The 14,068-nt window shown below is 42.5% G+C and overlaps 1 protein-coding gene across 2 annotated transcripts; it reads left to right on the top strand.

Annotated features, from left to right (window-relative positions):
• Nucleotides 1–7,540: 7,540 nt before the first annotated feature.
• On the top strand, nt 7,541–13,946 carry rnf113a (ring finger protein 113A). Of its 2 annotated transcripts, none has more exons than XM_088906187.1 (10): nt 7,541–7,671; nt 8,281–8,360; nt 9,174–9,272; nt 9,696–9,803; nt 10,162–10,271; nt 11,078–11,184; nt 11,517–11,606; nt 12,314–12,407; nt 12,878–12,984; nt 13,709–13,946. In XM_088906187.1, exons 1-10 carry the CDS (start codon nt 7,569–7,571, stop codon nt 13,777–13,779), a joined length of 969 nt encoding a protein of 322 aa, XP_088762313.1. In that variant the 5' UTR covers nt 7,541–7,568; the 3' UTR covers nt 13,780–13,946. The 2 variants fall into 2 exon arrangements, with proteins under 2 accessions (XP_088762313.1, XP_088762314.1); XM_088906188.1 differs by having other exon boundaries at nt 7,543–7,671; nt 8,285–8,360.
• The last annotated feature ends 122 nt before the right edge of the window (nt 13,947–14,068 follow it).

Genomic DNA, 14,068 nt, shown 5'->3' with positions numbered 1-14,068 from the left:
AATTTATACTGATAATAAGACTAATATTAATGTCTGTACAATTCCTGCTTTGAACTGGACTTGTTCATGAAATTTCTTGATCAAGAAGCTGTTCTTGTCCAATTGCTTCCAGTAGGTTTATAGATTGCTGGCTGATTTAACTGGATATTTTCCACAGCCTGTCACTCAAGGTCAGCAGGGAGGTCAGGGATCAAAGTCAGCACACAGTGTCACAGGCATGGTTACCTGAATCTTACCCCTAAGAAAACATTTTAAAAGATGGATCAGATATGGGTGTAATTGTGCAGAACATTCTCCTTTTAAAAAGGGCAATACAGCACCTGTAGAAGTGCTCTTCCTACATCAGTAACGACGTGGTGTCATTCCATAAAAAGAGTTGATCAGGGTCTACAATGAACTAATGGGACTTGTCTTCATGCACTAGCTGTATAAGAGCAGAAAACCGATCCGAATAAAAGGAGATGGCTCAGTTTGTTCCAATAGATCCAAAAAAGACAGCAAGCTGTTTCTGAGAAGATTCTGGGCCATCTGTGACTACAACATGGTTGTAAAGTTGGTTCCTCACACCTATGTTTTTTTTTTTAAAAGCAGAGCCCCTCTTGCTTTGAATCAACCAGTTGTTAATATCCAGTTTGTGCCTGGCTTTGTGACAAACTGGCAAGCCCCCCACTCAGTGACCAATGAGAAAGCTCTTTGTTAGTCTGACCAAACAGCCCACTAGTGCTACTCTGTACAGAGACCAAGAGATGAGACTTTTTTATTGTATTTCTTTGTTTTGTTGGGTTCTGTTTTGTTTAAAGAAGGAGAGGACAAAGACAGCAAACAAACTGAAATTAATCCTCCTGTTAATTGAAGTTAAATTAGAGGGACTTCTTTAACACTCCACTAATTTGTTTTTTAAAGCCCTCCCTCCACACACACAACATACGATTAAGTCTCATTATTATTTTCACACAAATCCTACAAACCAAGGATTTTTCAGGGTGCTACAGTCGTTGCCTCAGATCTAGTCACTCTGGTAATTCCTCAAGGTGGAAAAAACATTTGGATGGGAGAGTCCTGGAGACGTGCCTTGGGAGAAAGTGAGTAGTCATACATCTCTAATCAGGGGCAATGAAATGTTTTTATTTGCTTCTGTTTTGAAGGGCCTCCTCTCGTCCCGAATCTAGAGCTGGCTAAGTCTAACGGCTGATTCATGGCCTTATCCAACAAGAGCCAGAACAGAGCAAAAGAAAAAGCACAGACTAGTGTAAAGATTCCATTTGCATTGAGCTGTCCCTTGGATGACAACAATCAACCAGACAGGCCCAAGGCTCTAATAGTCTTCAGCATTAACTTCAGACAGCCTGCCTGGCACTTAAATAAAAGAATCTTCTTTTCTGAACTGCTGTGAACTTAAAGCTAGATTCTCAACTTTCCAGCATTGCTGCTGAAGAAGAAAATGCAGAGAGTTATATGTGGCTTGGTAGATCAGAGCAATTCCTTTCAAGGTGTCAGCTTGTATTCTGTGCAACAAGGGTCTATTCCAATGAGCACTCAAGCCACTGCATAGTAATGTTTTACCTATTATTTTATGGCCAAGATAAGATAGTGTATATGGGTGGCACAGTGGTTAACACTGCTATCTTGCAGTGCTGGGGCCCTGGGTTCAATTCTTGGGGTGTTACCTGCTTGAAGTTCGTATGTTCTTCCTGTGTTTGTGTGGGTTTCCTCCTCCAGTCCAAAGACCTACCAGTAGGCTAATTGGCTTCTGTGAAAACTGGCCCTGGTGTGAGTGTCTTTGAGTCTGTCTGCCCTGCAATGGACTGGTGTCCTGCCCAGGGTGTACCCTGCCTTGTGCCCAGTGCCTCCTGGGATAGGCTTCAGGCCACCATGACCCTGAACTGGATAAGCAGTTATTGGATGTGATGTGAATGAGTCAAAGGTCTTATCTGAGTTATTTTTTTCAAAAAAGTTGCAAGCACAGTTGATGATTTGAGATATTTCTCCCTATGAGAAGGGAAAACAATTTTATACATGCAAGATCACAGTTGCACACTTACTCACATCCCTGTGAACTGTCACACATGTTCATAATTAGCTATCATCAGCTAAAACAGGTGGAATAACATCTCATGTCATCATGTTATACATCATGTGTCATATACTGAAAGCTAACTATCAGATCAAGAAGCCATTTTGTCATTATCTTTCCAAGATCTTAGAGAGATTCCACTCTCTGCTTGGTGCAACACCTTAGGGAACTGGTTATTTCCACAAATGGGATCTTCACGGTTTGTCATCTAGCACGTTGGACAGTCTGTGCTACAGTAGTACACAACGGAGGTGCTTGTGCTGCAAAAACATCTGCCCCCTCTTTTGGAGGCTCAACTTCAACTTTCCCTTCCTATCTTTGTTCTGCAGAACAATAGTCTCATACATACAGTAAACATTCTGTTATTGCTGCTTTTATAAGGCATCCAATTTTCAGCACAAACGCCTGGTCTTAGAGAACTCTTTCCAATCTGCCACACCCTTACCGAGCACAGAACTTCTGTTAACAATCATCTGTGCTTGAATTAAGTCAGGACAATTTTACAACTGGCCCTAATCAATCCTTACTGAAGAGCCCTTTTCTATTTACAACACACAATGGGGATAGCTACAGGGGATAGAGACTACACCACATCCTAGGGCCTTTATAGACTCCCCATCAACTTTTCCCCATATTCTGTCATACTGGAAACAGATTCATTCAAGCCGCAGCTGTACCTGAAAACATATGTGATGACAAACATGACTAGTGTAACCATCGAGAAATGAAGACAGTGTCTTTCCTGTTAGTCTAGAGTGTGGGAGAGAGAAAAGAGAATAGACCTGACTCAGGGTGCAACTGCTGTTATATCCAAAAAGCTGAATCGTTGACAGTTGCTAATCAGAACAGACACCCGGTGAGTCATTGGATCCTAGTCCAAACTGTAGTCACAATGAAGCTTTTCTGCTCTCCGCTGGAGGGTTTTGTGAATGTCCAGTAAGCCTGCAGTCAGCACTAATTGCTGGGCTGTTTTGCAGGACTGACACCACAAAGGCTTAATATTTGCCCGATACTGACTATGACACAGCTTATCCTCTGGCACATCCTGTTAACAAAGTTGATTGTGTGCTACAGTGGCCTTTGTTTGCTCAACACCTTTATTCCAAGAAGCAAGGGGCTGGGCACCATGCTGATAGTCTCAAACATGCTTTGTTGTGTCTATGGCTGTAATGGTAAGGACTTGCTTGTGTCAAGAGGCTGCCACCTAGAGGACAGGATGGCTTTTGCAACCCCCCTGGTCCCACATTTGCAATCTAAGAGTTTTAAACCAAGCACTGTGGTGAGAACCACTTGAATTGGAACAGACTGGTAAAAAACAGTAGGATTCCTTTACACATACCATGTGCTCACGGGTAGCATGGTGGTGCAGAGGTTAGCACTGCTGCCTCACAGTGCTGGGGCCCTGGGTTTGATTCTGGACCTGGGGTGCTGTCTGTGTGCAGTTTGTATGTTCTCCCCCATGTTGGTGCAGGTTTGCTCCCAGTATTCCAGTTTCCTCCCACAGTCCAAAGACACACTGGTTGTTTAATTGGCTTCTGGGAAAATTGTCCCTCGTGTGAGTGTGTTTGTCCAGTGTGTACTTGTTGCTCGTCAGGCTAGGCTCCAGCTCCCAGTTGATCTTGAATTGGAATGAAGTGATTAGAAAGTTGATGGACAGATAAAAACAATCCTCCATTTTTTTTAGGTAAAAAATGATCATAGATTCTGGTAGATGTACTGGAGTATGGGCATGTATAATTGACAAGAATTATTTTTGCATTTTTTCTGTGGTACTGAGACTTTTTAAAGACCTACAAAGGCAAACAACATTCTTTTACATCAGTATATCATCCACAATCTGGAAAGAGTTTTGCTATCTACTAACCACGATCATATTGATCTTCTCCATTGGTATGAAAAGCAGGCAGGCACAGAGAATTCTCAGCATCTCAGCTCCACACACACACAAAAAAAAAAATTCAGGACAGGTACAAATCTGTTCAACCAGTGTGAGATAGCACTTTGTGTGAAAGATCAGTGTCTGGAAACCCCAGATTGCCAGTCAGATTGCCTATTTAGGATTGAATTCTGGGAACAAGTCATAGGAGCTGGATTAGCCTTGAAACTCATTACTGTCTTGCTGATGTCACTGATGTGAAAGGAGTACAACAGTTCACAAACACCGCGAGTATGCTGCTTTGTGAAGGGGGGAGGGGAGAGAGGCTCAACCCAAACCGTTCGTGTCTTGGCACCGAATTGAGGGTTTCTTGATTCAATGCCCAGGGCTGTAGATGGGTGGCGGGGGGGGGGGTCTGATAGAAAGGGGGAATCCTCTTTGGGATACGCCTCTGTTCTCCTTTCTCTGGTCAGTCAGCAGCCTGACAAAAGAATCAAAAGACTGAGAAAGGAGGAAGGGCCCTTCTCCGCCGAAAAGGTCCCCCCGCGCGTCAGCTCACAATGGGCCTTTGTGAGAGAGGGGAGCCTCTGGCCTGGAAGAAGAGCAGAGGTGGTGGTTTGGGGAGGGGGGGCAGGAGGTAAAGGGGATCAGGCAGCACCTCATGGAATTACACGCACTTGCACATGTGGTGAGGATACTAATAAAATAATTACTATCATCACCCTGCTCCAACCCTTTTCTTACAACTTCATCCACTTCAGGGTTGCAGGGGAGCCAGAGCCTATCCTGGCCCGCCACCCTGGACGGGACGCCAGTCCATCGCAGGGCAGGGACACACAAACATTTACAGCGCTACACTTTTCCCCCAAACCAAGTAACCTCCCCGTATGTTCTCGTACTGTGGGAGGAAACTGGAGCACCCAGAGGAAACCCCTGCAGACACAAGGAGAACATACACGCTCCACACAGATAGCACCCCAGGTCCAAAATTGGACCCAGGCCACCAGCACTAAAGAGCAGCAATGCCCACCTGAAGTCACCCAACTCCAACTCGTTAATGTCTGAATAAGTTATGTATTGTCACTCAAAATTCCTCCATCCACTTTTTTCAGTAAACATAGACAATATACACGAATAGCTGAAACATTCAGTTTCTTACAGCAACACACAGTAATTTGGACATGTCACAGGTCTGTGTTGTAGGGGCAAAAGAGGTCACTGTGTGAGACTCTTGTGGGTTAATACATTCAGTGGGCACCCAGAATCAGGCAGGGATCTAAATCGGCTACAAAGGCTTGGAATATTTTTTAAAATATTTTTTCCTAAAATAATGTTAGACTTTTCTTTTTCAATTATTGAGCAGGATCAAAAACTATATTTCAACTAAAAATAACAGTTCTAAATCATGTCAAATCTGACTCTGTCCTGGGCTTATTACTTCTGATCTGGCTCGAGTGTATTTTAAACAGACACCTGCTGCATATGACATATCAGAAATAAGAGTTCCCTGTGACACCTCAAGAGTAACTGAAAGGCGGGGTTAAACACTGGGAATAGCCACTGTGCCATAAGTGGAAATATCTGCTCTGATTCCCATACGATTGGTAATGGTCACTCATAAACCCCCATTCATGGTAATAACATCGAGGGACCATGGTTAGAAAACACTGCAACACTGCTGGAATCTGGGGACACTGTGAGAGATGTTTTTGTCACAAATTACACTAATCCAAAGCCTTCACTAAACTGTGCTGTGACTCCTTGCATCCCTAAAAGAGGCTATCCGTTCCAAGGACCAAGAGTTTTAATGAGGACTGAAGAATGTCGGACCCAATTGAACCTGTGTACACTGAGCCCCAGGAGGGCTGATGGCAAGCCAGCTCTCTTTCTGGACAAAGTGCTGACCTGCACAAGTAAGCGAGAGAAACTCTGCTCCACTGAAGAGATGGCTCTGTGCAATATCTGCACTGTCGCTATCCAGGGAACTACTTGTTCTGTTTCAGCTTTTCTCCCTCTGTTCCAGAGATCAAAGACATCCTTCATTTGTCACAGTGCAAAGAAAAGTCAAATGAGAGTGATTTTTTTTTACTGCTAAAAGCACAATGGCCCCCTTTCAGGGATGTGCTTGCATTTACTAATCGGCTGATTTAAAGGCTGGTCCATTCTCCCACGAAAGCCGTAGCTAGTGGACATTTGTCAAGACAGTGTGACAGCCCTGCTCGGTGTCACCCGGAGAGCCATGAACCTGAGCCACAGGCGAAAAGAAACAGTTCTCTTGTTTCTGTGTGGCTTAATCCCAGATTTACTGCCTCCATTCATCTCCTGACTATTTACAACCGCATGTGGACCAAATTGAGCTCATCAAGTGAAAACCCATCTGATTTCCCATCACTCAGCAGCGGTTTCCGCTCTCATGTGGTCGTTCTGTCACTCTTGGGTGTTTTTGGGTGCACTGCAATAAGCGTAACTATTGCTGCTTGTTTATATTAACTGCATTTTACTTCCTTTTCATTGACATTAAAAAGCCTTTTAAAGCATGCACACAAAAGGGTGAATATAAACATTTAATAAACGCATGCGTTCTGCTGTGGTTTGTACTGTTGCTGGCAAAGAGATGGACTCTGGCTCCCCTGTAAGCTTGTAATGGTCAATGGTTAGCAAACAGATGGGTGGAAAGACATTTCATGTTTTTTAAAACATTTCTTCTATCTCTTTGCATGTCCTCTAAATGAAGTTGCAAAACACAAAATGTCCAAAGTGTAAATTTTACATTTATGGAACTTTTATCCTTAATAAATACCAGACAATTTTTGGCTATAAAATCAGTTCACCCTTCTTGAAGTGCACACAGGACGTGCTTCTTTAAGACAAAGATAACCAGCCTTGATTGTTGGAGCTGAATCCCTGACTTCTTTCAAGAGCTGTCTGGATGAGATCCTCTGATCAATTAGCTATATGTTACCAAAGGGGTTAGATGGGCAGGACGAGAGGTTTGTAACTTTTTCATGACAAAGACGCACTACAAAGGGTTGTGGCAACAGCACAGGGGATTACAGGATGTGATTTACCATCATTCGGGGAGATTCACACCATCCGTTGTCGCAATCAAGCCCAATCCATCATTCAGGATCCCCACCATCCCGACCACAGCCTGTCCTCCCCCCTGCGCTCTGTCAAGCGGTACTGTACAGCTAAAGCCCAGCCCACTAGACTTAAGAAGAGCTTCTATCCTCCTGCAGTACACATCCTCAACACCTAACTGCAATGTCTCAAACTCAATGCATGCCTGCACTATAGACTACGGTCTACCGTTTTTTTTCTTTCACTAGTACATATTTATAGTTCTGGTTGTATTATTTACTATGTTGTAATATACTGTCTTACATTGTATGGTGTTGGCTGTTGTATTGTGTATGTCCCGAGAGATCAGCGAGAATAAGAAGTCCAGTGCACACGTACACATGTAATGAGTTCCTCTACTCTGTTCTTCAAGGATCAGAACGCTTGCTGTTGCCAGGGGCAGCTTTGGGAGGGCTTTGATGGGCTGTCACTAGATGTCGCTGTTATATTTACTGAACCTGCGCACAGTCGAGGAGGATAGAGGCCTGAGAAATAAAAATGGCTGAAAGTGAGGAGTCTAAAACTACCTGTACGTTTTTCTTTAAAAAAACGAACAAAAAATTCTCTGTTCGGAAGCGGAAAGCCAGCGACAGCGAGAAAGGTAACTGCGTGGTTCTGTTTCTGTGGCTTAATCGTCACACGTCCTTCTCATTCACCTGGGAGCATGGTGTTTGTCCACTCTTTGTGAAGAAACACATAAACGTAGTAACAAACATACAGTACTCGTGTTTGTAGCTGCTGCAGTCCAGTGTCAGTCTGAGAAGACTGTAGCCAGTTACAACAATCTGTAAAAGCTTTGCACGTTTTAAGGCTCAGTTGCATGTACATTTGTTTAGAATGGGAATGATTTCCTCATTACGTTCAAACTCCACTGTATCAGTTTAGCGGAGAAGATTTAAATCACAAGAAAATGTTTCAAGAGAATGTGACAAACTTTTCAGTTTTTCATAATACATAAGGAAATAAGCTATCAGAAAGTTAACAATCTGTAGGACGATTATTGGTTACATGATACTAGTGTAGACTCAGGCAGTTTAACATCATACAGGACATGGTATCCATTACCTTAATCTATCACATTATGTGGGTCTACCCTGCGCCTAGTCTGTCAGGCTGCCCTGTGATAATGGTGCCTGGTCATGTGTTATCTCTGTTAAAGCTGCCTGTTTTAATGCAGTCATGCCTTTGTATTTGCCCCGCCCTGCCCCAGGTAGCAGCAGTGATGAAGGAGGACACGCAGTGATACGACGGGAGAAGAAGGCCACTATTGCCAATCCCATGATCCAGGGGGTAAGATTCCAGGTTTGGAACGGGAATGTTAGGAAATGCAATAGAACTATTTCCTGTGCCTTTGATACCACTGACACACTGAAAACCCAAAGCAACCGACTGACACAATGCCTATGAGTGTTGCTGATAACATGAAAAATAGGAACTTGGTAGGTTTCATGCTATTCATTTTTATTTTAATTAAAGGAAAAAGAAAGCGGTTTTATAGACTTATTCTCCTCTGTATGGTGTTTCCATTTCAGGTATTAGAAGTTTGCACATGGTGGTTAATCATCCTTTATATTTTAAAATATTTGATGCCATATTGATCATTTATCAAAGACAAAGATTTATTAAATCTCAAGAGTGAGATTTAGGCTGATTTCAATTTGCATGCTCTTTTGGTACACACACCAGGAAAAAATCTGACTTAAATCATGTCTGTCCATTTAGCATATTGTTACACGATTTTTTTAATCATATAAAAAGTGGCAAATGTTACAGTATTATTTAATGGAACAGTATACATTTAAAAAAAACATGCACAGTTGCATTTTTTTTAATTTCCTCATTGTGAATAAAAAAAAACTTATATCCTATCCTCCATAGACAACTGTGTGAATTTAATATTGTTCTTTTCATCAGTACAGGCAGTAGAGCCTGCAATGGTAAAACCTGAAAAGCATCAAACTGTTGTGCAGCAGTGGCCTTATTTTAGGTTCTGTTCTGTAGCTTGGTTGATTTACCCCAGTTTTAACTCAAGTTGATAAATCATGCAGAAGACAACTCATTTACCACTTTGTTCTCTACCTTGTTTTCCTCTTGCTCTTTCAGACCAAGAAGGCGGAGAAGGAGAAAGTAGCCTCCAGTGACAGCGAGAGTGAGAAGGAGGATCAGAAGATGACGATCGCTTACAAATCCACCAAATCTGCTGTGAGTCATCTGTGAGATGTACAAAAACATGAATATCCCTCCGTTCAAGACTGTAGTACATTTCCTGACTGTACTAAAATGTCCACAAAAGACCAGATAACCCTTGTTTTGATTTCTTTCATTCCATTGACCATCAACAGGTAAACCTTTGGTGCTTTGGGGTGAGATTATGTTACTGAAACCATGGGATTCGCTTGAATATTTAGAACCAGGCTAGAAATGTCATTATCCATTAATGACTGGGATTCTCAAAGAGGAGGCCGGTACTAGAACAGCGACACTATGGATCTGCTGGGTACCTGCAGGCTGTCAGTGACATCAGTGCTCCACGGATTAGCACCGACTCTTCCTTAAGGCTGCGGTTCAACCAGTGTCTTTAGGGACTCATTTGATCTCTTCCTGTTTTTGTCCCTAATGTTGCAGAAACCAGAAGGGCCAGAGGACATGGGTGCTACAGCGGTCTATGAGCTAGACACGGAAAAAGACAAGGATGCTCAGTCCATCTTTGAGCGCAGCCAGAAAATCCAGGAGGTAATCATCCCAGTGGCCATTGGAGAAGAGAACATTTCCATTCTCAGTCACAAAATCAGAAAATTGGCTCTCCTAGTACAGCCTATCTTTTAGAGCAATTTAGTCCTTACCTGTTATTCTGTTCACTTCAGTTTCAACTGGCTATCAATTGGAAACAAATGTACATATTAATATAATATTTATGCTACTAAAAATTAGCAATTTTTATAGCAAATTTTTTAGCCACAGAAACAAATTTCTCCAATCAAAACAGGATCTAAAATAAAAAGACATTAAAAAAAGAGTCATCCATTCAAGTTTTTCTTTTCCAAGGAAGTACTTGACAAGCTGTCAAAGAAAACCTGTTTGTTTCCATTAGGAACTGTCAGGGAAAGAAGATGACAAAATCTACCGAGGAATAAATAATTACCAGAAGTTTATCAAACCCAAAGACACATCCATGGGGAACGCCTCTTCAGGGATGGTCAGGTATGTTTTGGAAGATGTGGCTGGAGAGGGTAGCTATTATTCATTAAAAAAAAAGTGTATCACACAGAGAGAATGTAATGAACTCTATTCTTACCGAACTGAGAGCTGGAGTATGGCACAGGGGTTAAAGAGCAGTACTTCCACGAGGCAGTGAGGTGGACCCAGGTGCATGGCGGAGAGAGTACGCAGGCGGGCAGGCGCTGGTGATGGGCACAATCCAAGACGCGTTCAAGAAGCAAGCAGAGTTTGTACAGAGAGGGAAGGTACGCAGGAAATTCAGGAGTGTAATCAGGGTGCAAACCCCGATCAAAAGCCAGAAAAACAAACAACTAATTTGAGTACAGGGAAAACCCAAAGCAAAGCCTTAAACACCAGAAAGGTCTGTGGTGGAGAGGGAACTGGGAAAACCAGGAGTACAGACTCTCTGAGACAAAGCAGAAAACACTGGGAAATCAGGTTTTAAATATCCTGGCGAAAGAAGGGAAGTACTGGGTTGATAGCGATCAGTTGGGATTGATTTCCTGCCACTTTTGCGTTGTTATGGTAACAGATTGACCAGTGGAGCAGCAGAACTGTTGGTTGCCATAGTTCCTGGGACTTCTGGGTCTTCTGGTAGTCTTTGTAGAGCAAGTATGGCAGTGTTTATAAGTGTGTTAATAAAATATCTGCAAATTCAACACAATGAAGCACTTGTTCATTAAAAGCAAGACTTTTCAGTTGAATGTGACCACTTTAAATGCAAAGCTTGACTGTTGAGATGATATCAGATCAGCGCTCAGGGCTCCATATTTTGGTTTTGACCCCAGGAAAGGTCCCATCAGAGCTCCAGAGCACCTGAGGGCAACAGTGAGGTGGGATTACCAGCCCGACATCTGCAAGGACTACAAAGAGACGGGCTTCTGTGGCTTTGGAGGTAAGACACTATCCATGGGTGATGTGATGGCAATGGGCATTTCCATTTACAGCTTTTATCTGAAGCTTCTTCAATGGCTCGGCTCTCCATGCAGCACAACAGCAACACAAGCTTTAGGGATCCTGCACTCAAGGACCCAGTATTTGCCTTTCGTTAAGATTTCTTCGGTAACATTTTATCCAGTACGCTTTTAACATCATGTCGGCCTGATAACGGTATGGGATGTTTTTGGCTTGGTGTGCATTTGCCACACTTAGTGAAGTGTGCGCCATCTGTGCAAAAAAACCTTTTAAGGCAACGTGTGCTGAGAGTACCTCTGTGTTTTCGGACAGACAGCTGCAAGTTTCTCCACGACCGCTCAGACTACAAACATGGCTGGCAGATCGAGAGGGAACTGGAGGAGGGGCGCTACGGGGCAAATGGTAAGTTTGGACCAAGGTGAGGGTTTAGGAGGCTCTAATCCAGAAGCCTCTGGCTAAGGAAAGGGACGCTCAGGAAGAAGATGAAGTACTCCTCCACTTGTAGTACGAGTATTTCAAAGTTTGGGAATGCTTATTGTATAATCACCACACGTATGCGTTGGTATGTAAAATAAACAGTGCAAGTATCAATCTATAGCCATTTCTATGATGTCAGCTGTTGGTAAGATGAAAATCTACCATTTAGATAACTAAAGAAAAGTCCTTATGTCACTGAACAGTGGTGGTGCTTAGAGTTTTGATTTGTTAGTGTGCTTACAGAATGAACCTGTAAGTTTAAAAACATCATATGGATGTGAGTAAAGGGAAAAAATAATTAGGTTCTTGCTGATGATAACCAGGGTAGCACCCATTATTAATTATTGCACCATTTCATTAATAAAAAAACAAAATTCAATCTGTGTTTTTGGCTTTTTGGAAAACCACTCCTGGTTTGTTGGAGGCTTGCTGGCTTGCAGCCACATCAGTAAGAGCACGTTAATCAGTCTCATTCCTTGCTGAGTGGTACATGGGTCATTGGTGAAAAGTGGCATCTAAAAACAACTGCAGTTCCAAATTGGGTAGGTCTGCAATCCAAAAAAGTGGTATTTAACGTAATTAAGCGAAGTCTTCCCCAGAGGCTCATGACTGTAACGGCATCTCTCCTACAGACGATGAGAACTACGAGGTGAGCAGCGATGAAGAGAACCTGCCATTCAAGTGCTTCATCTGCAGGGATTCCTTCAAAAACCCCATCATTACCAAGTGAGCACAGCCAGCATTCTCCTGGGACTTGATAGCAGAGCTGTTTCATATGATTTAGCAGAAGCCGAAATGACTGCTGGGAGCATTTCTACTTTCAACTTTCTGTATTTTATTTGTCAAGCGTTTTAAAATTAAGCAAAAAATATACCGCATTAAATATGAATAGCTCAGGATTTAATTAAGAACAACAAATAAAACCATTTTGCTTTCATGGATCAGTGAATAGAGATCCCTAATTTTTTTATTGTTAATGGATAAGTATAGATATGTGCAGCTGTTCTACATTTGTAGTGTAAAACACCTGACGATCACTGACCTTCGATCGACTGCTGCAGGAGCACATGTAGCTGCCACGTGTCACCCAGGGGGGGGCTGCACTTCAGTGGTGGGTGAAGTGATCTTTCCTTTTAGCTTGATGCGTTAAATCAGTAAGAAAGGAGATCCTCATTCAGTGTTTTCTCTGATCTTAGGTGCCGTCATTATTTCTGCGAGAGATGCGCTCTGCAGCATTATCGGAAGTCCAAGCGCTGCTACGTGTGTAACCAACAAACCAACGGCGTGTTTAATCCGGCCAAAGGTATACATGCTTCCAGTGTTTTTCTTCCATTAGCACCCGAGTTTAAACAATCAATGTCTTGGCATCGTGTGCCTGTAGTCACTCTGGTTTCTTTAATAGCTTACAAGGTGTGGAGTAAAAGGAATCATCCACACGTCATGTCAATAACACATGTGGGGCTGGTAATGCTTAGAGTAAGTAGCTTCAGTACTGATATTACACCTGGAAGTCCTTGGATCAATTAGCTACAAATTACCCAATGCTTTAGACAGTCCAAATGGCCTGCTCCTGTCTCTAAACGTTCTTATGTATCAAGAATGCTAGTTATCTAGTGTGCATATGCATCTCCAAAAGCTATTACTGTCATTTTTCAGTTGAAACAAGAGCTAACCTTTAACTCACCGCTATTGGGTCCTGGCCCAGGTCTTGTGTTGCATCTAAGGTTGGTCTGAGTAAGTGTTCTCCAGGTGCTCCCGTTTCTTCTCATCTCCCAAGGACATTCTGGCTTGGATAAGTGGCATGTCGCCATGTGTGAGTTCCCCGCACTGGACAGGAATCCTGATTTGTGCACTATGCTTCCTTGATATGCTCTAGGTTACCATGATCATTTCCAGGAATAAGTGTGCTGAAGCATATCCTAGTATTACTCTTTACTTCCCCATTAGGTTGGCTTTTGAACTTTGAAGAAAAGGTAATTCCATTTAGACCTCCTGTATCTTCACTACCCTTTCTGTTCTCCCTACAGAGCTGATTGCAAAGATTCAGAAACATCAGTCAGAGGAGACAGAGCAGATCCACTCATCAGATGAGAACTAGGACAAGTACATTTTTGTCCTCTTTTGGATTCAATTGACTTTACATTTGATCATTCTTTTAAACAAGTCTTGTATTTTTTTTTTGGTGTCCCTATTTTTTTAGTGTATTTGCCATCTTGTACAGCCTCATTTGTTTTTTGGAATAAAATACCGTCTTTATTATTATCATTTATACGACTAGTGCTTACCTACTGTTTATCATCGGGTATCTTAAGCGTGTAATGTTTTGATCTGACTGTGCCCTGCTAGATAAACCTACAGCTTCTTCAACCATCAGAACCGTCATCAGA

Source organism: Atractosteus spatula, chromosome 26, assembly GCF_055471065.1.
Source record: "Atractosteus spatula isolate fAtrSpa1 chromosome 26, fAtrSpa1.hap1, whole genome shotgun sequence".
NCBI classification, from domain to species: Eukaryota; Metazoa; Chordata; class Actinopteri; order Semionotiformes; family Lepisosteidae; genus Atractosteus; species Atractosteus spatula.
Note: the sequence above shows the minus strand (reverse complement) of the source record. Positions and strands in the feature narration are given on the sequence as shown.